Source organism: Numida meleagris, chromosome 19, assembly GCF_002078875.1.
Source record: "Numida meleagris isolate 19003 breed g44 Domestic line chromosome 19, NumMel1.0, whole genome shotgun sequence".
NCBI classification, from domain to species: Eukaryota; Metazoa; Chordata; class Aves; order Galliformes; family Numididae; genus Numida; species Numida meleagris.
In genome coordinates, this window is record NC_034427.1 from 6,028,508 (window position 1) to 6,055,358 (window position 26,851).

The 26,851-nt window shown below is 40.1% G+C and overlaps 1 protein-coding gene across 3 annotated transcripts in view; it reads right to left on the reverse strand.

Annotated features, from left to right (window-relative positions):
- Positions 1–26,851, reverse strand: part of PREX1 (phosphatidylinositol-3,4,5-trisphosphate dependent Rac exchange factor 1) — a 153,343-nt gene that overhangs the window by 60,275 nt on the left and 66,217 nt on the right. For all 3 annotated transcript variants that reach the window (XM_021416450.1, XM_021416449.1, XM_021416448.1), the window contains exons 2-6: positions 25,471–25,542; positions 20,873–20,995; positions 15,899–16,003; positions 12,569–12,670; positions 3,147–3,308 (exon numbers count right to left, since the gene is read on the reverse strand). In XM_021416450.1, coding sequence (XP_021272125.1) covers positions 3,147–3,308; positions 12,569–12,670; positions 15,899–16,003; positions 20,873–20,995; positions 25,471–25,542 — 564 coding nt within the window. The remainder of the gene's footprint in view (positions 1–3,146; positions 3,309–12,568; positions 12,671–15,898; positions 16,004–20,872; positions 20,996–25,470; positions 25,543–26,851) is intronic.

The following is a 26,851-nucleotide window of genomic DNA, read 5'->3' on the forward strand; positions in this document are numbered from 1 at the left end:
TAACAGTAAGTCAGAATTATATCCCCAAAGGCACATACGCAAATAGGAACAGAAACCAACCAAATGTATGATATAAAAGCATGCTCCCCACATGGAAAAATTATCTGGCCTATTTTGTGCAGGAAATCAAAGCAAAGATGGCAACAGTTGCTTGTCAAAATCTAAGAATCTTTATTTTTCTGTGAGACCCATCGTGATGGTATCTGAACATTGTTGATGTATTTCCTGTTGATGCATTTCCTGTTGACCTAGCTACTTCTCATTTACACCCATTTGAGAGATTTTTCAATAGTCATAAACAGAGCAAGAAGATTTGTTTGATATTTTCTGAGACAAGACAGGATTTCTCACCTTTCTAAGTGGGATCAAGCTGCAGCCAAAAAGAAAACATCATAGATGGTAGAATTGCAAATTACAGTCAGTTATGAAGTGACTGATCTGCCTAAGTGTTAACACATCTTACAGCTCATTTTGTTCTGTGCTGGGGGATTTGTTTCCCTAAACATTTCAGACTGGGAGAATGTGTGTATTCTTCATTATTCAGTGAAAATAACTCATGAGGAGGACCTCACCCCATAGAATAATCAATATACAAATAATAAAAACAGTATGTTAACTGATCCTTTGCTAAACAAACAGAAACATTCTACACAAAAGCTGGCTTTCTTGAGTACTCTTTACTTTCTTTCTCCCTTTTATAAACTAATACTTATTTCACAGAAGGATTACCCAAAATCAGACTGACCAGCCTGAAACTATTCCATAACATACAACTACCAGGATTCTGTGCATTCCAGAAGAATGAATCTGAGCAGAGTTCATTTAAGATGAACAAACCTCTGATCAAGCTGCAGGCCCTCAGATGCTTCCCAGACTTGGCCTACTTTAACAGGACACATTATCGTGTTTCCAGAAGAGACTTATAGAATGATGCTGGTTTATGCTCAGTGTTTGATACTGAGATGGGTTGTGTTAGGAGAAAGAGATTGGTGAATAAAAAGAGCAGAACCGTGGAAAATTATTTGAAAAAAACAACAACTGTTCTTAGTGAAGCTACAGATGACACTTGAGAGCAAGGAGATGAGACATTGCAGAAGCGAAATTATTTTATATCATTTCTCACATTGGAAATATTGGGGGTAGCACTGATGGCAAAAGGATGAAGATGGAATTCCCACTGGAACAATTCTAAAGAAATAATAATCATAGAACCCAATGAAACTATGTTGATTTAGTTAAACAGAAGCACTAGAGAAAGTGAAGCTTGTTCCAAATTAAGTGAAAAAAGTTAATCCCAAGCTTCAAGTTGGGCTGCTTGCACACACCCCAGAGTCAGGTTATGTCTCGTATAGTCATAAAAGACACGGTCATAAGTAAGCTGATTTTACTACTTTTCTACAATTTAGATGCCTTGTACTAAAGCTGTTGGAAACCATAGGGCTTATACAGGGCTTGAATGTTTCAGAACTTATAACCATAATAATGGACAAAAGAGAGACTCTGTTTCCTAGAAGAGATTACCATCAGATAAACTCAAAATCTGAACATTAAAGTTGCCTTATACACTTTCTCTTACAGACAGTTCTGTGTCCTGCATCCCTGCATTATTAAGTTAAAAACGCTTTAATTCATCATTTGCAACATTCCACAGGATAGGAATTCAGAGTCCTTCCCATTCAGAATATATTGTGAAATACATCTGAAAGAACTAAAACCAGTTATTTACAAACAACTCTTTGCTCAAGAGTCATAATTTGCAAGAGCATAGTACTGTGGCAACCCAAAAATAGAAAACTGTCAATCTGCTTCAAATTGCTTAATGTGCACATTAGAAAAAATGTGATATGTTTAGCATTAGTCTGCATTTATAAAGCTGGTTTTCTTCCTTTTAATGAGCTACGAGGAGATTCAGAAAATTTCCACAGCTTACTGGGAATGAAAAACACTTTTCCCTTTTTGAGCTTTTGGGTTGAGTGATGTAGGTGACTATGTTTCAAAACAGTGTATATAAACAAATCAGAAAGTGTTTTCAGACCCAGACTGTTGCTGTAAATTAGTAAGCCTCCCCTCATCCACTGCCCCAAAAATTGCATTAAGTTTGATACTACTTCATTTATTATGTCCTGGACACTTGAGCAATCATACTTCAAGCCCTGGAGTTCAAACTATGCCTCTTGCCTAGACAACCCATGAGTTGCATTGCACTTGAAATGGTTTTAACTGCTTCTGAAAGTCCTTCTACACAGAACATTGTATGACTTTTTTGTTTGCTGAGCTTGCTATCCAAAAAATACACAGCTGGATATCTGGGTTGCTCTCATGACTTTAGCTGGATGCCAAGAACATCCTTCGGGGAGAAAATGAGCAAGGTTTAAAACATACAAGAAAGACAGAAAAAACAACCCAAAAAAGAGTCATGGAGAGCAACCAAGAGTCCAAACATGAGGAAGTTTACATGACCTCTAAAAAGATGTCCTCAGCTGGCAATGATCAGTCTCGACATTTTAAATGTCAGTCTTACTAAAAGCTGACGCCAGTCTCCCTATGAGACCATTTAACACCATTGACTCCCTGTGGTGCATCCCCCAGAGGCTTCCAACTCCACTGATTCAGGGGCCTCAGCTAAAATCATCACAAGATAAGCTGCCAATTCTCTTGTGCACCATCCCAACTTAGCAGCATTTCTCCTAGACGTTTCTTTTTCCATATTTCCTCTTTCCCCAAGCTTCACATCCCAGTTCTCTTCCTCTCTTACTTTTCTCTCTTTCATACTAGATGCCTCTGCCTACACAGATCCACTCATTGAGAAACACCTCAATGGAGAGAGAAGTTAATGTTCTCTAGACCACTCCCGATTTCACTTCTGGATTTGTCCTTCAAATGAAACCTGCCCATCTGAAATTTCAGTCCTCTCCATCTCTAACAACTTTCTCTCTTTTAAGATCCATGCCTCTGCTACAATTTAGCAGCAGCCCACACACCCAGAAATAAACACTGCATTCTAAACCTGTCAGAGTTTTACCACCCACACCTTCAAGTACATTTACACATCAGAAATCCCTGTACACAGTACGCGTCACCAAACTTCAGCCCCCTGCACTGTGCAGTGAATTGTCTCCAGGGAGCTCATTAGTCCTGCATCATACCTCCCATCCTTCGATGTGGGACTGCAACTGTTCAAGGGCTTCCAGTTTCTCCATTTGCCTCTTGGTCTCATTGATATTTGTGCAGACTGTCTTCATCGCCTGCAATGCGTTCTGGACAGCTGGATGATCAGGATGCTTAGAGGGAGTCCTCTTAGCCAATTCCTTTAAAAAATAAAAATAAAAAAAAGGTTAGATGTAGCTTGTGGAAAGGCCAAACGCAGCATTAAAGTACTGTCCTGTAGGAAAACGCCAGAACTATTCCAGATTTAATGAGAAGTTGTGGGCATGTTATTGTAAACAGTGTTCTCTGCTCCTCACACCTCCGAGGCTGCAGCTTTATATGAATGCTGCTAAATAAATGAAGGAATCACCATGTTAATTACATCAAATTAAAAGAGCTCAAGCCAAACATGTTTTTCTGTGTCACATATATTTGTTTCTGGCATGACCAAGACAGGCACATGGCAAGTGGCAGAGGCTCCCCAAAAGGCAAACATGCCAGAGTGACATGTGTCTTGACTGGAGTGAGTAACGTAGAGAACAACTTGTTGTCTGCACAGCAGTTCCTAAGAGTCTGCTTCAGTTGTTTCAATGCACACTATCCCATAAACACTGACCACTGAAGAACAACAATGGGAAAACATGAGACCTGACAACATCTACCAGTTTGGCAAAAGGGGCAACCAATGTCAACACACAATCATCTTTTAGACCAATGCTATTTTATAGTCAGCCACAAAGGGATAGAAATGCATTAAAGAAACCTTAACTAAGCCTGGTAATTTCCTCTTAATACATAATATGGTGCTTAAGACCCACATTTTCAGACTGCTTGAAATATTTCATTTTCTCCCTGTTATATTTTGCCTCAGCATGGTATTTTGTTGTTTTAAAGTCCCATGACTAAATGGTAAACTGCTGTTGAACTGCATCATTTTGAATGAGAGAAGAGAATGTTTGAAACGTAGTCAGAGAGCCTGCACAGCAGAATGCGGTGTGGTCTGGACAGAGCTAAACTGCTGCTGTCCGTAGCTCCTACAGGTACAGGCAAAGACGTCCTAATTGCTGCAGGTGGTGATCATCCATGATGAGAGATTACAATCCCCAAATGCTTGTCATGGGCTCCAACAAGGTTTATTCTGTAGTCTGATTTGTGTTTGGTTTCTCCACATCAGCATGTTAACCTGAGCAAGTGACTCTTCTCAACACTAATTTCTGACATATTGACATTAAAGACCTTTGTACCATGCTGTCTTGCTTGAAACTGACATACTCAGATTTCAGGTGATCTTGAGTGTTACAGGGGCTTGCCTCCCTTGAGTTGATAGCACAACATGGAATGCAAGCACTGCTCCTAAACTGGTTTCTGTCTGCACAACCTCTAGCTCAAGTTAACTGTTACTTTTAGGGTCTGGTTACAGGGCCCACCAGTGAAAGGAAGTGGGTTGAAGCTCAGCTTTTGCTGAAGCTTGCTAATCTGGGCACTCCGTGTTGCTAAATCAAGAGGCTTTCTCTGTTCCAGTGTTGGTTCATGCATAAGTTCTATGAAGTTCTTCAGACAGAAGTCACTTTCAGTGTGTGACTAGTTTGTCACATGCTACCTCTGATAACTAGCAGGAATAGCTATAGAATAAATAGTAAGACTGTGAGGTGCGCAAACAAAAGCAAAATTGGAAGGCATATTTTAAAGGAGGAAGCTAGTGCTAAAAGCAGGACAGGTTGTTTCAGTCTGTTTCACAGACAGTCTCAGTGCTTCCTCATACTGACTGGAACAAGACAATTTGCTAGCGCTAGTGAATTATCTTGGCACCCAGTGTTACAGAACTGCAAAATATCATCTTGATTCTCAGTTTTGCAGAACCTTTGAAACTAGCATCTGAATCTTGAGATTAAACTACGTGGCTACTGAGACTCATTTAAATAATACAAGAGACAAATACAGCAACGGGAGGTACTCTCATGTCCACACAGACAGATCCTGGAGACAGAAAGGTCCAAAGGAAGGGGAGAGCATGTACATGTTTGTCCAATAAAATTGGACTATTCCATTCTTTGCGTAGATTTGGTATTTTGACAATTCATTCACAGCTGCAACTTCTACCTCAAAATTATAAATAGTGATTGACAGTGCCTGTTGTCAGAGGAATGATGAAGAAGATGGGTTATGTGCTGACAACTGGGAATCCCATTAGGAAAGAGGAATTAATGATCTTGCTTGATTTACAGAGTAACACATGCACAAGAGAGCTGCCTGCTACAACTGTCAGTCACTATCACAAACATAGTTTCCCATGGAAGTTCTTACCCATACCCCACTTTCGTTCAGAGTAAGTCAAAGGAAATTAAATTTTAAAAAATAATAATAGTAAAGAAGAAGTAGGTGAGAGATGTTGTTGCACCTTGGTGACACTAGCTTCTGCTTCCAAAACCAAGTGCAGAATTTTTGCTACATGACAAATGTTAACCACTCTCCTTTAGAAAGGTATGTATACACTAACACTGTCTAGACATCCTTTTCTGAAGTATCACCAAGACACAGAGGAAGAGCTCTTCATTCAGGGAAGACCACAGCTGCAATAAACAGACAAGAAACCATCTTCTTCTATAGCAGAAATTGTATCTACACATGTGTGATCATGAACTATTTATCTCAAGGTTTGCTTGTAGGCAAAGGGAGACAGTGTGTGGCATACATCTGTCTTGCTGTCTTGAACAGTACAGGAGTCTGCAACTTTGATGCCCCACACACCCGCAGCTACACTATCTTCCTAATCTGCAGGACATCCCCAACTGTGCCTCCCAGTGTCTGAAAGCAGGGAGGGAAGATATAGGAGCAAGTGCCTACATTCTGACCCCTGAGTTTTTTTTTTGTTTGTTTGTTTGTTTGTTTTGTTTTTTTTTTTTTGCAGTGGCTGCTATTGTGAGGAAAATGAAGTTCTTTGAGATTCAATCTTTTTCTATTCTCTTCCCAATCCGCCCCCCATCCTCCATCTTCTGACTTCAGAAGATTCTTTATGTGTCCAAAGGAGATTCTGAGGAAGGGAGGACAGAAAGCAACACCTTCCCTGCTCCTGCTAGCTGCCTGCCCTGCTGGATAAGAGCACGAGAGGGGGCTGGAAGAGGCAGGGAGAGCACTAGCTAGAGTGGTTGACAGTCAGAGAGTCATTGGAGCAAGTGACTTGCTTGCCCCCATCCTTGCTTAGTATTAAGCCACCTGAGGAAGAGCCCTGCTGCTCAGACACTGGCATCCCCTATAAGAACACAGCCCAGCACTTCTGAAATACCGCCAGGGAACTCTGTGTATTTATTTATTATCGTGGCAGATTTATGATGTGTAAACTATGAGAGCATTTGCCAACACTTAGGCAGCTGAGAGAGAGACCAGATGGCAAACCTTGGGTATGACTGACCTGTCCTCCAGAAAGCTCATATATATTGCTGTCTGGAATGACTGTCTCATGTGTTGCAACTTATGCACTACACAGCCTAGAACATGAGGTTGCTGGCACTTGCAGAAAACTATTCCTTGCAAAGAGTGTCTTCAACTAATTCATTAAAACATCTACTTTCTAGTTACAGACTTGTTAATCCTTCTGACTAACCAGCAGTTGAGAACAGAAAAGCTGGTATTTTTCACAGTGTCTCTCATCTTAGACATTATCCCCTCTGACTTCTCTCTTTCTCCTAGAGAAAGAGAAAATAAGAAAAAAAAGAAAACAAGTTGCAAAAATATTCTGTGTTGTAAGCTTGAAAGAAAAAATCTTTAATGAACTAAGGTGGAAATAGGAACTGTCTCCTGGCACAGCATTTCTCTTTTGTTTCACTACTTTATAGCTGCAAAGTTGCAGACTGGGACACTTGTAGTCCCTGTACTCAGAGCCCAAATGATTTTACAAAGAGAGTGGTAGCAGGTGACTGTGTGGGACAGCACCAAATGCTTTGCACAAGTCCAGATAGATGAAGTCAGTTGCTCTTACTTTATCAACCAACACTGTGACTGTAGAAGGCCATCAAATTTGTCAGGCACGATTTGCCCTCAGTAAAGCCATGTTGGCTGTCTACTGTCACCTTGCTGTTTTCCATGTGCCTTAGCAGAGCTTCCAAGGAGGTTCTGCTCCAGGATCTTGCCAGGCACAGAGGTGAGAATGACTGGTCTTCTTGTCTTCCCTTTTTAAAAATAGGGGCTACGTTTCCCTTTCCCATTTAGTAGGAATTTCACCAGACTGCCACAACTTCTCAAATATGACGGATGTTGGCTCGGCAACTTCATCAGTTCCCTCAGGATCCTCTGATGCATCTCATTAGGTCCCATTGACTTGTGTACCCTCAGATTCCTTAGATGGTCTCAAATCTGCTGTTCCACTACAGCGGGCAGTTCTACGCTCTCCCATTCTGCCCTCAGTGGATAGGGCAGGGTGGCTAAAGCACTTGCAACAAATTGAACTCTGAAGCAGAATCACAAGGATCTACTTAGAGGCTACAATTTTTCAACTAATTCTTGAAGGAAACAGTGTAAATTAACACTGGCAAAGCTCTTGCATTTGGATTCTAAAAAATTATTTGGCTTCTTGGTTCCATCTAAATTGTCTAATAGTCAGGAAGTAACTCTCCAGGAAAGGCAATGCTAGAGATTTGAATGCTATCTTACTTCTTATTAACTGTACCCCTCCCCCCCAAAAAGAGAACTCTTCATAAAAATGTCAATCTTCAATTACACAATGTAGTAAAAGGATTTCCAGCTAAAGTATTTCAGAATCAGATACAGCTTTAAATAGCTTATGGCTAAAAGAGTTCCAAATAGAATAGAATCTATGTGTAAGAACTAATCACATAAGACAACACATCAGCTGTTGATGCATTTGTCTGTTTACTAATGGTGCTTGGCACACACACACACACACAAACACACACACACACAAACCAGAACAACAACAACAAAAAAACAAAACCAAAATAAAACTGTGAGGAGATAACTCAGCAACAAGAACATTGCACAGGAAGATGCAAAGAGGTAGCAGTAGGGACGATGAGCACACAATGCATGCAGGCAGAGGAAACTAGAGGTTTTTCAAATGTAAGTACAATTTTAATATTTCCTAGCAGAAAGGATGTTATGCTGCTTAACTGATCTTTTTTAAGAACCCTCTGTCATCCTTCCCCATGTCCTCCCTTGCCACACAGAAAATGATTATGTACTTAAAACTGACAACTGAACATGTTTTGCAGTTTAAATATCTAAGTCTCTGTATTTTAAAAATTCCTTCTTCCTATATTCATACTCTTCTCGTCACCCACACATGGCTTTAACACTAATTCTGTGCAGTGACTGTTAATGTCGAGCAAATCATTGCCTGCCAGGCTGCATTGCTTAGCACTACAAACCAGTGCATGCATAAAACATGGCTTCTGGGATGCACCCGTTGGTTATTTAGTGAACATCTCAGGATTACAGAGATAACAAAGACACCGTATTTCTTATCAATTCAAAGAGATGTAATAATAAATGGTTCAAATGGTTCAATTCCAAACTGTGCTAAAAAAAAAAAAAAGGAAAAAAAATACACAGAAAAACATGATGCACCTTTCTGTTTCAAGGATTTTTGTATTTGTATTTTCAGTTTTAACATTTGCATGTATTAAAAATCTATTTTCCACTTAAACTAACCAGAAAATAGATGCTACACCAGGCTCTGCATACCTGCCAATCACAGCAGATTTTTTTTTTATCCTGTGTACATTTAAAATGTATAAGGTCTGTAGCTGTTTCCGCAAGGTAAAAATTAGGCAACAATAAATCAGTAAAACTGGTTACATTAGAGGTACCATCAAATCTGCAATACATGCCAAATTAAAGCACAACGAAAACATGTTCTATATATATTAGCAGTTATTTGAGATGATATATAAGAAGTGTCAAAGACAGAAGTATGATTTATAAATTGGCAGTGTTCCTTACAACTCTGTAGGGTATATATCACTTTTAATGTTGTAATGTTACGCTATATAGACTTAGATTTCAACCAGGCAGTATTATGAATCTAAGTGCAACATCCCTCTTCTGAACAGGGGGTGCAAAACCCCAAAGATTAAACATATTAAACTATGGCTAACTAAGCTTTCTTCCTTAAACATTGCTGAGCGGAATGAAGAAGATGGAAAGGGAGGAGAGCAAGTTCCCTTCATCCTACCACTGGCTTCCCGTGTTTCCCTTTCACATCCCAGGCACCACATCTGTTGCAGTCTGTGTATGCCACACTGTTGGGCTCTCCCTTTCCAGAAGGCTCTCAGGCTGGATGCTCAGCTGTCTGCCTCCAGGTTTTCTTTCTCTCCTAGAGCCAGTGAGTCTTCCATCACATGAAGCAATACATAATTACTGCCCTAAATCTTCCATGCAGAGGTAGAATGTGCATTTCTTGCTGGAGACCTAGCAGCTCCTTAAGAGAATAGACATCAAATAAGAAACAGCCCCTGTGACAACACTGGGCTATCAGAGCCCATGGGGTGCAGCTATCATGTGCTGCACATTCCTTGCATGTTGGGAGGAAGAAGGAGACAGAAATGACTGCTTCCAATCCCCACCCCCCAATGGTGTGATTAACTCATGATCACTGCTCCCTTAGGGTTTTCCTTTTGCTGACATAAATGCTCTTTATTAAGGGGAAAAAGGCTATTTTTGTTCAGAGATTGGTTTATACAACAGCTGCTTCTACTACTATGAAGTGCAGTTAATACTAATTAATATAGAGTCATAATTATTATCAGTGACACAGAGTTAATCCAAAACATTCTGCTAGAAATATTTACTCAGTAAGCTTTCCAGTGTCCACATTCACACTGGGGTTTTAAGTCGCTCACTCAGCGTATGCTCTCAAGTTCTGTACATCTGTTTGCCTTTGCTTCTTTTCTTCTTACCAACCCATAATACTCATCACAGCAAGCACAGTTCTGTTTTGTTTAAGCCTGCTCAAAGCCTCTTTCTCACTTTTAAGGAAAATTTCTAACAAAGCTTTTCGCTAACAGACAAATATTAGGAACACCTACGTACACAAATGGACTTCAAATCCGCTGCGGAACTGTGACAGCAGTTGAAGGAAAAGAGGTGGAAGGTGGTCACATTAGGGAGGGTTGAGGCTGGGGGTAAAACTAACTTACTGACCGATGAGTTTGTGCCAATTCTCTCTCGTGCTTTCTGAAGCAGACAAAAACTGTACTGGGGACAAAAATATTAAAATCACTGCTGCTCCATAAGCACAGAGATGGTGAAACAGCATGGTGAGGTTTGAGTCCCATATTTCAAACCACACATAAGGCTTGCAAAAGCTTCATCAGAGGATGATAAAACATAAGTTTACCAGTTACAGGATGCTATACTTTACACTGGAATATACTGACAATATTTGCTTAAAGTGTATCTGCACACAGAGATATTCCAGTATGCTGCTTCTAATGAAGTAACTCAAAGGACTCTGTGCGAGGCTATTCTGGGCGAACAACCCTTACATATAGTATTCATGAAAAACAGTTATCACATTTTTAATGTGCTTTATTATTTAGGCTGGCTTCCAAACATTGGCAAGTCTGAGCTACTGTGCTCATATTTATCAAACCTAACTGCTTAGCTATACTAATTGCACTATAACAAGGTCAGATCAAAGTCATCAGAAAATCTGGATGTTCACAAACTCTATTAGAAACAAAGTAAAATAGGAAAGTGGGTAAGTGTGGATGATTTTTCTAATCAGCTGGAATACAGTGTATCTGTTTGCTCTGGGAATTAGATTAAATAAGATAAAATTCCCATGAATACAAAACAGCTATTTCTGGAGCAATAACTGCAGTTCAGTAGCACAGGGAGAGCAAACATTTAATTTGAAGGTTGTGTTATTTTTAAATCTGTTTCACTTTTTTCTTGGAGAGTTGCATTTTCCTGGTCAGCACTGCCAGAACTCAGCTTGTCTCTTCTCTCAGCCTTTATTTATTTATTTATTTTTAAACACATCAGAAACATTTGTGTCCACTCTGGAAATTTTGTCCTAGCAGGTACCAGACAAACCTTGAATAGGACACAACTTAGTAGCCATGAATTTACGGTGAAACAAACAAAGCATGTTCTTTTGATGTTTGTTTTTTGTTGGTGTTGTTAAATCATAAGAGGAGTCTGCACTCCATTGGATGCACTGAACTGCTAAACTGGCTGTAGCCATGTAAATCTCAGTAGTTATGTCCACAAGACATGGCAAATGAACACGTACTGTAAGATTTTAAGATGGGTTTGTGCTGCACAGAGAACAAAACAATTCCAACTGTAGGAAGGGCATATTTTGAAAATTTTTCTCTGAAAGCTCCAAGGAGATGGAGAGAAATGATTTCAATATTCATCAGGTGAATTCGGACTTTTATTAAAGGAAAAACATCAGTAGTGAACTAACCAGCGTGGACCTTTGAAAGTCCTTATTCAATCTGAACTTACAGACACAGTACTGCAATAATTTTACATGACATACACTTGATTCATAGGTCCAGCCTGTGCCCAAGAACACCAGATCATCACAGAATTGTTATTTTCCCACACAATTAAGGAAAGGATCATTCTATTGAGATGAGAAATAGCTGCTGCTTATGTTTGTTAAGAATTAGTTGTATTTTGTCAAATGTAACATTACTCTGAGAATATGAGACTGAACACCACTGAAGATTCATGGCTTTTAGCTATTAAGTAGCTTCAAGACCACTGGTGATGCAAGCACTCCTAGAAACTAATTTCTCCTTTTCCTTCTCCCCACCAGGTACGTGACCCAGCCCCGACTCGAGGGGATGAGAGGTAAGTTAGCTCTTTTTATGTCTTTGGTTCTTTAACTCCTGGACTGCACCAGCTAGCAAGGGGGCCAGTTAGTGCAAATTGCAGCAGTCATTTCTGCAATTACACCTGTCCAGTGGGAACTTGTTTGAAAAGAAGGTTGTCTCAGACAAGCCACCAAACAGCTGTCAGATGATGAAGAATTTTGATCATTACTGACCTGAATACACTCAAAGTAGAGACCTAGTGATGAAAGATGTATCCTGTTTTCAGTCCCCAAGAGCCATGGAGTTCCTTAGAATACTGATACAATTCTGTCTGAACACAGCTTTTCAGGGAGTGGCTAAAATAGTACTCAGGTCTTAACAAATATCAGAAGAAATCTGAAGGCAACTGATGAGTACCTTACTCTGTCTGGTCTACCTACACCACTGCAAGACCTAACAGTATCATCAGCCAGCTTTCTGACTGTACCCATAAAAAAAAAGACATTTTTTGCAGACAGGATTGAACCTTTAAAAGCGCAAGCCAGGACGGTAGCAGTGACAGCAAATTCAGGGTTAAAAAGTTGCAAAATCACTCAAAGAGTAAAACAGTTAGCCAAAGACATTCTTTCTTGGTTTACCTTAAGCAGAAGTGGATATTTGCAAATTCTCTGAATTGGAGTCAGTAGATAACCTTCCAGTGGAATGTCTGTAGTCTTTCTGCCTCCCAAAAGCATGCAACTCTATAATCAAAAAAGGAAGTTAATGTTAACTCAGACAACACTTTCACATGCTCTTTGACATGACTTTCTGTTACTATAATACATATTATGGTCACAAGGAACTTCACCCCTCCTAAGATAAAAAAAAAAAAAAAAATGGGACACCACTGAAATACAGCCATCAAGTTAAGCTGCAAAGTTCTCCATGAGTCAACAAAAGAAAAATTGCTGTGGATAACAGTGGCTGCAGAGAAAGGTCTCTCCCACTGAGATGTTATACAGCTTGTGACTCAAAAAACATCGTAACAATATAATAACAATCAGCAAATCTAGAATGCACCATTACCTTAAAGAATCCAACCTACCCCCACAACCAAAAGAGCCATTTGTCTCCATTCACCATGCAAAGTTTGCACATGTCTTCCAGAACACTCAAAGGATAAAATAAAGCATATAAATTAAGAATCACATAATTAGTACAGTCTCTGTGTCTGAAGGAAATCAAATGCAGCTCTGAAATAAGTGAGTCATCAGCATCACATCCACCAATTCTCTGGCAAAACATTATGTCTAAGCCCAGCTGGACAAACAGTAGGGGTGCACTGGCTGGCTAAACAGCACAAATGTAGCCCTGAAGCAGTCGCAGTACATGATACTACAGAAGTTTTGGGATATGCAGGCAAGGCTTCTGTGTGGGAAGGAGAACACTGATGCAAAAGGCAATGAAACTTAAGGAAAACAGATTTCTGTAGTTCTGGTGCTCACAAAACAAACAAACAAACAAACAAAAAAACACTGCTGTGTTTCAACATCAGCTCTTTTTCTGGAAACCAGAAGGCTTCACAAAGAAATTGGAGGGCATTTCTCTACCCAGGACAATGACTACTCTTCCAATGTTGCGTAAACGTAGTAAGCAAGATGACAATATAAACCCTTGAGTAATACCAGACCAATACACCAAACAAAACAGAAGTCCAAACAGATTTTAGGTTGAAAAAGAGGTGAAGCAACCAATTAATTCTTGCAATACTCACACAATGGATTCTAAAACATTTGGAAGGGCATTCTGGAAGAATCATTTCACAGATAAGTTTGCGCTCACTACCTCGAAACAAGAGATGTTCATGTTCTCAGTAGATTATGGAAATTCACCTCTCAGGACTGATATGGAAGGGGAATATAAGAATTGAGTATGGCATAGAAAAAAAAAACAGTCCTTGACCCATCCCTTTATTTTTTCAAAATAATCCATAATCTGTGTGATAAACAATCATTGATGAACTGTCAGGGTTTTGCATATTTCCCTGAAGATCCTGGCATTGCCCACTGCCAGAGGTAGGTAGTAGACTCAGATGGGACTTCAAATCTATTTGAGATAAGCTGCTTTCCTAGTTCAGTCATGAATCTAGGTAACTTTGCTCCAATAACCATCCCAGCTGCAAACCTGCCCTGACAACAGAGGATGAAGTTTAAATCCATTTCAGCCAAGATGTGCTTGTTTTGGGGCATCACTGATAACACTTTCCCTTGTGAAATGTGTGCTGTGGCTCAGATACACTCTGAAATATAGTGTTTTTTTGGCTGTAGCTCAATATATCTCTTCTTCAAGAACTGTTCATAGACATCCGATATAAATCTCATTATTTTTAAGTGGTATTTTTACAGACAGTTGTCTGTAAAATAACTCTTCCCCAGGGCTATTCTAGATCTGTGGCACTGGCTACCAGCTCACAATGCTCCCTGTCCAATTTTCCAAGTCTCGGGTGATTCAGTCTTTCCCGTCTCTCCTTTCAGCCCTCCCTCTAGCTCTGGACTCAAAAATGCCCTTTAACACTTACTGATTTTTCAAACACATTCCCACATTCTGTACTTCAGCAGCTGCGAGGGGGCAATCGGGCCAAATCCATCCTCACAAGCAAAGCTTTGTATTTTAATGCAACTCTCTGCATGGTGGCATTATAGCGTTGGCTTTAGGAGGCAGTGGAGAGAAGAGTGAAGGCCTGGAAGAAATTACAACAGCCACAACAAAGCAAAGATTTCAACATAGCCTCTCCTCCCAAAGTTACTGTTATTTTAAAAATCTCTTGGATTCAGGTGCTGCTGCAAGCCGCAGCAGACAGTGTGACATCTTTAATGTGCCTCATAATTAGTTTGCCAGCTGCTGCCGGCAGCACAGACAGGAGTTTGTTGCCAATCCAACTGAAATGCAGAGAACACTCTGGATGCTGGGAAGGATGGTATTTATATCCACTTTCGTTGCTCCTCTTTCTCTTTAAGTTTCCCTCAACAGAAACACCCCAAGTAGATCATGAACAGGAATGGCTCGTTTGGTGACTCAAACTAATGCTTTAACAGGATTTATTAAAACTCAGATATGATAAAGAAATTCTGAGTACCTAACAGTATGTGTGTTCCTGCTCCTCCCTCTAACGTCTATATTTTGTAGCTAAAAGAATGCTCTGGCCCTGCTTGTGACAGGCATTTATGGAGAAGTTTTCTTCTTCTGTACTGTATTAGGAAAGAGCACGCCTTTGGCAGAATGGAAAAAAGCAGAGCAGAAAACAGAACAGAATGAGTCCATTGCAAAAAGATGGCCCTTCTTTCACCTCACAGCATTTACTAAGACAGAAAACTAGTGTGCTAAACTGGTCCCTCACCTATACTCCATCCCCTACCCAGATGCCTTCCATTCATAGGAAGGAAAGTAACACCTAAAATCAAGGAGAATTAAGGGGAGGCTGCAAGGAGAAACACCTACTCCTCTCCCCCAGAAAAATGCCACCAAAATAGTTCATCCAGCCTATGTTTCTTGACCACAAGTGGCCTCATGGGGAAAAGGATGTCAGAAGCAGGCCACATGTTTCTGGTGGGTCTGCAGATTGTGAATTGGTCAGAGAATTGAGCAGGGAATCAGATCCACTGGGAACCAGACAAAGCCCTACTGATAAATTATTGCATTACTCCTTTCACAATCTTTGCTCAATTTTTCTGTTGTTTTTGCTATTGTTTTTTATTCTTAATTTTTTTGAAAAGTCTTCTCTGTAGCCACTAAAATCACTCATACCATAGCTGTGCTTAGTTTGGTACTTGAATTCACCAATTATTTCAATATCCATCCTTCTTGAGTGCTTCATAGCTGGAATGAATCATGTCTGCAAAATGCTTGACATTCTTTGGATACTAAAGGAGCATTATGAGTACAGTACAAAGTCAGACCATTAAGTAAAGAGTGCTAGAGAAGGTGCTTACCAGGAGGAATGCTCTCACTGTTGGGATCTTGTTCAATTCCATCAGCAGTCTGAGTGCTTTCTCATGGTTGCTACAGTACTCCTCGTACACAAAGAACTTGTCTTTCTGCAAGAAAAAGCATTAACTTATTGACTTGGACACAACTAGACTGTCTGTATTGCCACAGTCTGATACTGAATTCTTTTCACAAAGGAATGTGAACACTCCTTTAGGGTGTTAGAGTTACATTTCTCGTGATGCACACAATATCTCCACATACAAATAATTCACAGAAGTGTTCCCCTAATTCCTAACTTACTTTTGTAAATTAGCATCGGTTTTCTGAGCGCAGACCTCCCCAGCACTTTTCCTTTCAATGCATCACTGAAATAATACATCCTTTGCTGAAAGAATGGATTTTGCTATCTCAGGGACTTTCATGTGCCAGGATATTCCGTAACAGACAGGAGCAAAGTAAAGCCGGGAACAAGGGGAACATAAATGGGACTGACATTTCTGAACTATGCTGATTACTACCATAGGAAGAAGAAACAAACAAAGGTGGCTGGGAAAAAACAAGGACTGGAAGAAGCAACCAGCTGGAAATCCCCTGCCTTACAGGGCAGCCCACAGCTCTCCTGAATGGAGGCATTTTGATGAATAAACACAAAATAACCAACATGTTAAAGAAATGCAAGGAGGAGAACAGTAGCTTCATAACCAGATTGAGGTACTTACAGTGAACCACGTCACAGCCACCACTAGTTTAGGAGAAGAATCTGATGCTCTGGCCAGATGCTCAAGGGCTAGATGTACATGCTCAGAGACTGCAAATACCTTGTTTTTTAATATTATTTTTTATTATTTTTACTAGTAATTTATTGAAATTGTTTTCTCTCCTTATACCTCCAAAGGAAGAATTAACAATGAAAAGATGCATGGCCAAAAACAGCAACAATGGTACTAAGCAAATAAAACAACGATCAAATGTGGCACAAAGAGCTGGAATGCAGATGTTCAAGACAACCTTCATCTACAGCTGTTCATATTAGTAATGGAGTTTAATAGTGGGAAGCTGGAAAGAAACCAAAGATGCTGACCACCAGATACAGGAAAGGCATGGCTGCATCAACAGCACAAAGAAAAGAGACAACTGAGAGACATGGGATTTTTTTTATCCCTAAATTGTAGAGTTGAAGAGTGAGATGACAGATTTATAAGTTTCTCCTACACTTCCTCCTCTCATCTCCCCTCATACTCCTAGATGCACACAAGCAGCATGCTGAGACTAAAAATAGTAACCATTAACACAACAGCATCCGCTGCATCAGTGCACACAAAATGTCATTGCTCAGGTTTCTGACTGCAGCTCTGAGTGCCTATAGTTTGGAGAGGATATATTTAGATCATGACAAAATCCCTTTCTAAACTCAAGACAGTACAATAATTATACACACACCAGAGTGCTTTCATCAAGTCTTTTCCAGCTGTCCGTCATGCATGAGACCCACAAATATGACAACTATGTTTCAAATTACTCAGTGTCTGAAGTGTTTAATTTCCTCTCTGGGTGACATTCAGTCCTGGACTCTCCATCCCCTGGTGAGGAAATTATCAGTTACATAATTACAGATGTTAGCCCAGGAATTCGGAACCTGCAGTTACACTGTATTAAAGTGTAATTATGGTCAGAAAAGTGACCACATAAAAATGGCACGTTCTTACTCAGCAAATCTGCTGGATACACAGACAGGCCTTCTGACTTTGGTGACAAAAATAAGTCTATACTGTTCTTGGTTCAGTTAAGAAGTCTAAACCAATCGTTTATTCTCCATATGTTATTTTGGATCTAGTAGAACAACCCACAAATTAGTGTAAGTTTGAAAACAATTTTGGACAGAAGTTTCATGAAAGACATTGAGTAAACTGAAATCGTTTTATTTGGGTGTGTTTTTAATGAGGCATGACATTTTCTCCTGTCAAAGCTAAAAACAATTTTGTCAACATGAAAAACCTAAATAAAAGATTTCATTCTGAACAAAACAAAATTCCTGATGACTTAAATAGTAAAAGCTGATCATTCATGCAGCATTGTTCCCAAAAATGAGATGAAAATGCATTTCACTCTAATAAGCTTATAGCTACCAGGTTGCCAGTGCCCTACCAGTACAGCAATAACAGAAATCAGGTATCAGCCAGTCCTTTGCCCTTCTGCTCTGCTGACAGTCTTATGTTTTCATGACCTGTACAAGAAAGCCTATAGTGATTAGATGTAATTATTCAAAGTTCAGTGTCTCTTTGATGTTGAAAATATGCTCTACATGTCCCATTTTTCAAGCAGCAGGTTTGATTTTGAAGTGCGTTCTTTGCTGTCTGTTATGGTCCTATTGTACCACAACTCCTTAAGAAATTCCAGTACATCAGAATTAACTTCTTACAATCATCTCGTCAAGTTGAGTATGCTAGGACAAACAATGTCTGTCTTCCAGAGCAAAACAATCTTTCACAGCTGTATATCAGAGCAAGAACATTTCATCATCTGTTAAAATACTTCCAAAAGTCGATGCGCACTAGTTACAGTGAAAAATGGTTGTTGTTTTAGAGCCCTTGCAATGTTGGCTTGTTTGTTTCAGGTGTTAGCCAGGATCTGAATCCTGCCACATTGAACATCCGGGGGAAAAGGTGTCCCAGCATTAATGTAAATGGATCAGCTGTGATCCTGGAGGCTTATTACAACTAAAAGTGTAGAAGAAACTAGAAGAAATTTAGGATATGTAGATATCACAAACAGGACCCAAACACTGCAATCTGGTAGAATTTGCTCTGAACCACAGTTGGTGTTGGCATCTCCTGCTGAAGACTCACTACGAAAGCCTGTACCATGACAGGACAAATCCCTCATCCCTTGCTCCCAAAACCTGCAGTGAGGCTAGTCTTCTAAAATATAGGCACAATCTGTACACAGAGACACGCCGTTCCTTCCTCTCTTCATAACCTGCTGTTGATTCTTCCCTGCTCAAGACATGTAGTGCCATAATGCTTCTAATGCTATTCCTATACTTTATAGATACTTTACTCATTATGGATGAGACCAGCTTCTATGTATTATGAGCTGAGAGATGCCTGACTTCCTCCTGAATAAGCTGTAGGTTTTCTTCCTTAAGGAATTACGAAATGTTGGATGTACACCATTATTTGCAATGCACTTCACAGACTACAGTGTAAACTGATCACAGTCAAACAGCCTCTATCAGAAGATCAATTCTCACCAGCACTCATCTCTATGCATTATAGTTCCATAATAACTGCTTTGTTGCAAGTCTGAGAAGCAGAGAACATTCATTTACTTAATTACCAAATTTTGCAGTTATAAAGCTACAAAATGCTACGCTCATGTACAAAAAAATATTGTCAACGACTATATATAGCAGGTTTGAATTCAACCAAATGACATGGTGTTAACATTTCTGGTTAGTTGGTGCCATTCTGAAACACAGTAGACAATTTGACAGCATTGCTCTGGAGCCATCCCATTTTGATACCTTTGCTAACCAGTACTATGTTAGTACAGGACATCTTTGCAGGCAGTGAGTATTCAAGGCTTTAACTGAGTACATCAGTATGTCCTTCAGCATCTGACAGTCAGTCCTCAAAGAGAACAATTTATGGGCCCTGTCTCAGTACATTCTACTGTCTCTACACATGCTACTATTTTAAATGTCACAACATAAATACAAGCAATAGTTGGTAAAGATCTATGAGTAAAGAATGGCTGTATAATTGCTGTCCACTCAAACCTGATGAACTGTGAAAGCATGAATTATGATTAGGAAAGTGTAATAGAACATATTTTGATAGGAAGTTGGCCTGTGGCTTAATGCAGTTAATAAGAATTTGAAGAAATGTCTATTAAATATATGTGTTCTAATTTCTTCAGACATCTCAAGAGGGCAGCTGCATACAAAAAAATGTCTGCAGCTTTGAATTATTATACATGTAAATCAGGTAACTTTGCATTTAGATGAGTTCATCTCATGACTAGGTATATGTAATAACTGATCTTGCATATACAATCAGTGTGCTCTATGCTTATATTAGTTTGCAATATAAAAAAAAAAAAATTATAATGAGAGAAGCAGTGGTTCTCTGATTTCCATGATTCTCTCATTTCCAATTCCACAATTCCTTGTTCCCTGTTACAGGTCTGTGCCTTCCTGGGTCACCTGGCAGTAACCAACCTGGTACTGAATCACATTGGCACACTTAATCATATTATGAATGTATAAGAAAACAATACAACTATCAGACAAAGTCAGATGACACAAAAATAAACTGTCAAAATGTTTTCAACAACCTCGACTACACTGTATTTTGTAGTTGTGGCATTCTTATCTAGCATTGAGTCTAAAAGCAGATTTTCTGTACTTTTGAGCTACAAAATTCAGGTATTCGTTTACTCCATGGTAAAAGGTTGTGTACAGTAACTTGCACTGTATTTCATCAAGTGCAAGATAAGCTATCTCATGTTACATTTCATTTACTGAAGGGCAATTGTATGCACAGACACTACTGTAGATGCAGTAGAGTCTTTTGTTTTCAATTTTTTTTTTTTACCTTTTTGGGTTTCCTTTATTTTAAAATACAAATAACATTATTCATTTATTTGAAATTGTGCTGCTTTTTTGAAATATTTGGAACTAAAGCAGGCAAATTCTCAGCAATAGTGTGATTAGTTGGGTGAAGAAAAAAAGGAAAAAATATTCAATGGGAAAAGGAAGAGTTTCTAAAAATACCTTGTTGTTCAGCTGAGTTTGATGTGGTTTCCATTGTTCTAACCTCATTCACAAGTTTTTTCCCACCCTACCTTCAAGTTTTATTCAAGACACACATTGTCACAGTATTGCTACAAGCCTGAGAGATTAGGGATAGTTAAGGGGCATGGGAGCTTAAGACAGGAAACTGCATTTTCAGATAGTGTTAAGTCATTGTACTTACAAATTTTAAGAAAACATTTCCCAGTTCATGCTGAGACTGAGGTTCTGGTTGTAAACAAAGTTCCAGGGCAGCCAGGAACTCCTTGTGAACACCAAGAATATCTTCAATGTTAGAAAATAAGATCTGAAATACATAAAGTGAAGTCCAGTGTCAGCTATTAATAAAACCTTCTTGGGTACATTAAAGTACTAGCACCAAAATACTGTGGTTCTAGAGTTAGTCATGGGAGGATCTAAAGCGCAGATGATAACTGCTATCTTGTCTCTTTCCTATGGAAATCTTTATTGAGTACTGAAGTACCTGCTCTAAATGAAGGTTATCTTTCCAGGCACCTGAGCATGATGAATGTGAACAACCTCCTTTAAGTCTAGAGGTCTCCTATGAGACTGAACACGTGAAAGAAATCAAAAAGACCGAACTGATTTGGCAGGAGTCATTTACCTTTCCTTCCCATATATTATAAATCACTTTCTAGAAGAAAGGGACATGAAATTGTCACTCAGAAGATGTACCCATAAACCTCATCTCTGCCACATGCGAGCTAGTATTTCCCTGACAGGAACACAGAACAGTGTAAAGTATTTTCAAACCAGAAGAGCATAATTTTTGCATTCCCCTCCACCAATCTGAGTGACTGTAAAAGGCATTTGTAACGTGATACAGGCCCTCAATTTTAATGTGTACTGAAAGGAAATTGCACAATCTCACAGCTAAATGATCCCTAGGAATTTAACATACATGTACTAAGGAAAATAAACTTCCAGGTCCTGATGCAATGTGATGTGACTATCAGTATTGACAGCCATGGGAGGAATGCTTGAATGGGCAGACCAAAGCCTGGAGACTGCAGCGACGTACACACTGCGAACAGCATTGTCCATCACTTTGCTTTAGCCATGCCAGTTGCAAAGAGATCTGCAATGTAGTCAAACCAGCTTTCGTATTAGAAGCAGCCTCTCAGGGCTGGCATAGAGCATGCGCATCACTGCTACAAAGAATGCAGCCTGACAGAGCAGCCTTCAGCTTCCTGGTGTTTGGTGGGAGATCTTTCATCACTTCCCAAAGCACCTTACAGTAACACTAGACTTTTTCAACTTCATGTAGTGGAATTTTTGTACCAGATATGACACTGATTCATCCTGGTGGATGGTGATGCAGCAGTAATTAAAAAATTCTGTAAAGTAAGTCTAATCCTTAAAGGCGGGAATGAAACCAAACTCTTGGTTTAAAAACAGTTTCTCTCTGGTTTTGCAGGAGTAGAAGACAAGCTAAGGAATTAAAGAGCCTTCTGTGCATGTATCCAGATACAATTCTATACCTTGTATTCAAGGATGGAAAGAGAATTTTTCCTCAAACTCCTGCAAGCTGGCTGCATGTGCAAAGCACAGCACACGGCATCTTTCTTGTCTTTGCTCACCTCTCACTTCAAGAACACCAAGATATGGCAGTCCTCACTACCCGTTCACATATTTATGCCTCATTGCTCTTCCTGGCTCTGAATAAACTGAAGATTCCAACACACTGTATTTGAGGGGCTCTTAACCCATCAGAAAATGAAAGACAGGGAGCTGGGACTAATTGCTTCCAGAAAACTTCCACTGCAAATTTAAAGAGCCCATGATGGTTCAGCTATAGCATGGCTGAAAGCAATGTGATGACACATTAGCCTTTGCCTGCATGCCTTTGCCAGAAGCTGTGCCAAAAGGGGATTAACAAGGAAGAGGAAAACATCTGTCAGGGATGATTTTATCCTTCAGGAGCAGTCTTCAGGAGGGTATTTTGTGATCCAAGGAATATCTGTGTAGTCTAATAAATTATGTGACGGTCAGCAGAGCTAAGCTTGCAGCAGATTTTGCAGGTAACAAAAGTCACTTGAAAATCAAGGCAGCAGAAAGACCTTAGCTGCGTTTGTTTTTATATATGATACAGTTACCATTTATAAAACTCCTGGGGATGATCTATGTCTGGCAGCTTGTGTACCCCCTCAAGTTGTACTGTCTTCACTGTTCTGTATCAGTAAAATGACATCACCATGCTACTGTGAATGCAACATAATACTAACATATCAGCAGTTATCCCCACATAGGGCAGGGAATAAATTGTGAAAATATTTTTGCTGACACTGCTGCAGCTGTCGGTCACTGAAGGAGATATAAAATACAGGCCTGGCATAGGATTCGAGGTGGCCTTTCTGGGAGGGGTGCAATGGCCAAAGGCTACTGTAAGCACCACTGCTTAGTGGTAGTGGTAGGAGAAGCCTGCAAAAATAATACCAGGAGTCGTGTCCTATGTTATCCTAAAAAGTACTTTCTCCTTTTGCTTACAGGCGAGTGACTGCCAGAATATTCTGGATTTTCCTCTAGACGTTCCTGCTGCGTGAAGACAAGGAGGAAAATACAGGTTTTTCTTTACATAAGCTGCCAAACCATTTATGCACTCTCTTCTGCCACCTTTTCTGTTGCAAGCCACCTCACAGCTCCCTAATGACTCAAGATACATAATAATAGCAGGCAGAGTTATTGGAAGTCTCAACACAGCCTTGTCTGTCCTGCCTCTACCAGCAAAGATTTGCAGAGGGAAAGAACAATCATCTTTCCACTGCTGGAAAGACAATTAAATTGTTTGGGGGGGGGGGGGGGGGGGGGGGGGGGGGGGGGGATAACACTGATCAGAAAAAGCGTGCCTTTGTGTTTCTACTACACCATCGGTAAGCATAGACCCTTTTCATCAAAGAGAAGCTCTGTTATTAAAAGCTGAATATTGTAATAAGAATTAATGAGGTCTCACAGTGGCCTCACAAAGGCACCTCCAGGCAGTTCAAGAATGGCACAAAGATGAAGTAGTACTTCCCCAGAGGTTGTGATGGACCTTAGAATACAAATACATTTAATCAGCAGAGAAAATAAGGACTTTTCTGCATGGGTCTTGTGGGCACTGCATCTGAGTATATGGCAGTCATAACAATACGTGAATAATGGTAGAATTAACAACTTTTATCAACATCTGTAATTGTTTGTCAAATTAGCAAATGGTTGTGTAGGTTTATTTCTCAAGCAGAGCTTATTTTTTCTATGTTTCTCAGCACACAGCATCTACTGTCGCTAGTCGTTGTCTACTTTTCCCTCAGCTATCCCTAAACTTACTCCAGACTGTAAATAGCAAGCTTCCGGTGACCAGGGACTTGCAAATTTGAAGATGGCAAGGAGGCTTAGCTCCACCAATCTGCCAAACCCTCTTGCTACCACCACCTACTTATGCCACTCAATAGTACGGTATTGTTAACCTACAGAATGAACACCACAACGAAGGCTGGATCCCTGTTACTATTTCTATACTTTCTGGTAATCCTACTACATAAAAATTGATGAACCAGACTTAAGGAAATACACATCAGTTACAGTAGTGCTGGACAGCGTAACACACCTATTACTGATGCGCTATGCTGTCATTAAAGTAAAGGGCAGTCTCTAGTGCAGGAGGCAAAGGGACAAGGCCAGAATCTTTTCAGCACTGCGTGGCGATAGGACAATGGGAAACAGCCACAAACTGAACCATAGGAAGTTCTGCACAAATGTGCATAAGAACTTCTTCACAGAGAGGTGATGGAGCACTGGAACAGGCTGCCCAGAGAGCTTGTGGAGTCTCCTTCTCTGCAGACATTCAAGACCCGCCTGGACGCCAAGCTGTGCAACCTGGTCTAAGGAGCCTGCTTTGGCAGGAGGTTGGACTCAATCTCTAGAGGTCCCTTTCAGCCCCTACAATTCTGTGATTCTATGATTCTCTGCTGATTTAGGAGCTGTAGGATCAAACGTAAGCCCAAAAAGCAAGCCTCTGATGGCAGACACTCTGCATCCTCTCCCATTGATCACGAGGTTTCACTTATGCCTGTGTACAAAGAAGATTCTGGTCTCACATGTATGTGTATAGCAAGGAGAGTTTTTAGTCAAATTACTACATGAAACTGTTGCTTATTTTTATGAAAATAAACCACAACAAGGCCTCCTACAACCATAGGCATTAGAAGAACTTGTACCTCACAGCTACTTTCTGTGTCCCATGTGTCTTTCCATTGCAAAATTCATTCAGGAACCTCGTCACGCAAGGGTCTTCCATTCCTCAGCTCTCCCACAGAAGTCCAAATTCCTTCCTGCTATAACCCAACTAGATATTCCTGCCACCTCCTCATAACTCCTGTCAATTTTAGATTTGTAAGAGACAACAGATGCAAATTGGCTCACTGATTACTGTCAGGCAAAACACACAAGGGCAGCACATTCTCTGACTTTCCCCTTCAAGACACTTAATAGGTCTCTCTGTCCTCTATCCACCATTTCACAAATCTTGCCCAAAGTTAGCTCCTGACTACGCTGTTATCAAATTCTACTGAAATCAGCTGGTGGGAAAAAAAATGTTGGAAGATGACAGCTAAACAAATGGGCAAACGGCCTGAAAAAATGTCACTGTGAGTTTCTTTTCCTCTGGGCAGCAGTTTAATAACAATCATCAAAAAGGTAAAAAGATATTTGATATCCATATCCTTCAATCTAGCCTTTCATTGTGGATTAAATCCCTAACAATGAGGAAGATGGAAGAAATACCTTAACATTCTCCTCTGTTATGTACTTCTCGGCTTTGTCCACAGCGTTCTGGCGGATCCGATGAAGAAATGCCTGCAGAGAAAAAAAAAAGTTCAAATGTCTTCATAAAGTTTGATTTCGCTTCTTTATATCCCCTTGCTTCCCAACAACATGGTGTGCCTGATTACCTTTAAGACAGAAAGAATTCTCAGCATATACCAAATCACTATAGTTCTTAGAGCTGCATTCAGGATAACAGAAAAGACATTTCCTAAAACACTGTGGGATTTTGCCTGGCAATAAATGTCTTCTTTCTGCTGAAATTTTTAGACTTAATTATCTGTTACTACCAGTAGACCACAGCAAGGCTCTGATTGTTCTGTTTTTTTTCCTTTGGAGGTTTCCCCTCTCTCTGAGAGATGCAGCTGTTTTGACTTTGGGAGGCAGAGTGCCTGACGCACATCAAGATGGATGGCAGTGAAAAGGACTGCAAATAATAAAAAATAAAACAAAACACAAAGGGACATTCATGGTGCTGGAGCTGATGCATGTCATAGCTAAGCATTAGAGTTATGGACAAGTTAAACAGACTCAATACTTCGGGAAGGGAAATGAAATTCTCCAGACAATGCATGGGACACATTATCCTGTTTGCTGTACTTCATCTGGTTAAAAACAGGCGAAACAATGCTGGAACTCTTCTTCTAGGTCAGGTTTCCCCTTTCCTCAGCAACCTCAGGCTAAAAGGCTTTTCTGAAGTGAAAGCTGGGAATTTTACCTTCACAGGAGTCAGCAAAGAGAGATGCAAATACCTGCAGGTGACACTGAAGGGAAACCGCTGAGGAGAGAATCTGCTCCAGTAAACAACACCAGCCATGCACAGAAGGGGAGAGGGCTTTCTCAGTCCTGCTTAGTGGTTTCTAACTTGCCTCCCACACAAAGGGGTGAGCCCCAGGGAGTACCACGAGCAAAGAGGGAAGGAACTTTTCTTAGCCACCTGAGATGGGGGGAAATGGGTCCATTCTCTGTGTTTATGGTACAAAGCAGCTTTGTTTCAGATTGATAATAGAAGTATTTTAAAAGTTGCACCACTCCCAAGCAATACCCATGTCAGCTAATGCACACTCAACTTTTTTTTTTTGTAACTTTTTTTTTTCCTCCACCTATTCAGTCTTTACAGGACAGACACCAATAAAAATAAAGTCAGACATTCAAACAAGAGGCACGCCGACTTGACGTTTGTTTGGGGCCCTAGGTTCTCAATCTGCTTTTTGTGAACAGATGTCGAGGACCACAAGAACATTCTTCCTCTCGTATCACTAAGCAGGAAGGGGGTCTCTGCTAGACTGCAGTTAGATATGGAGAATATGGAGCAGGTTGGTTGGATTGAGACATCTGAAGA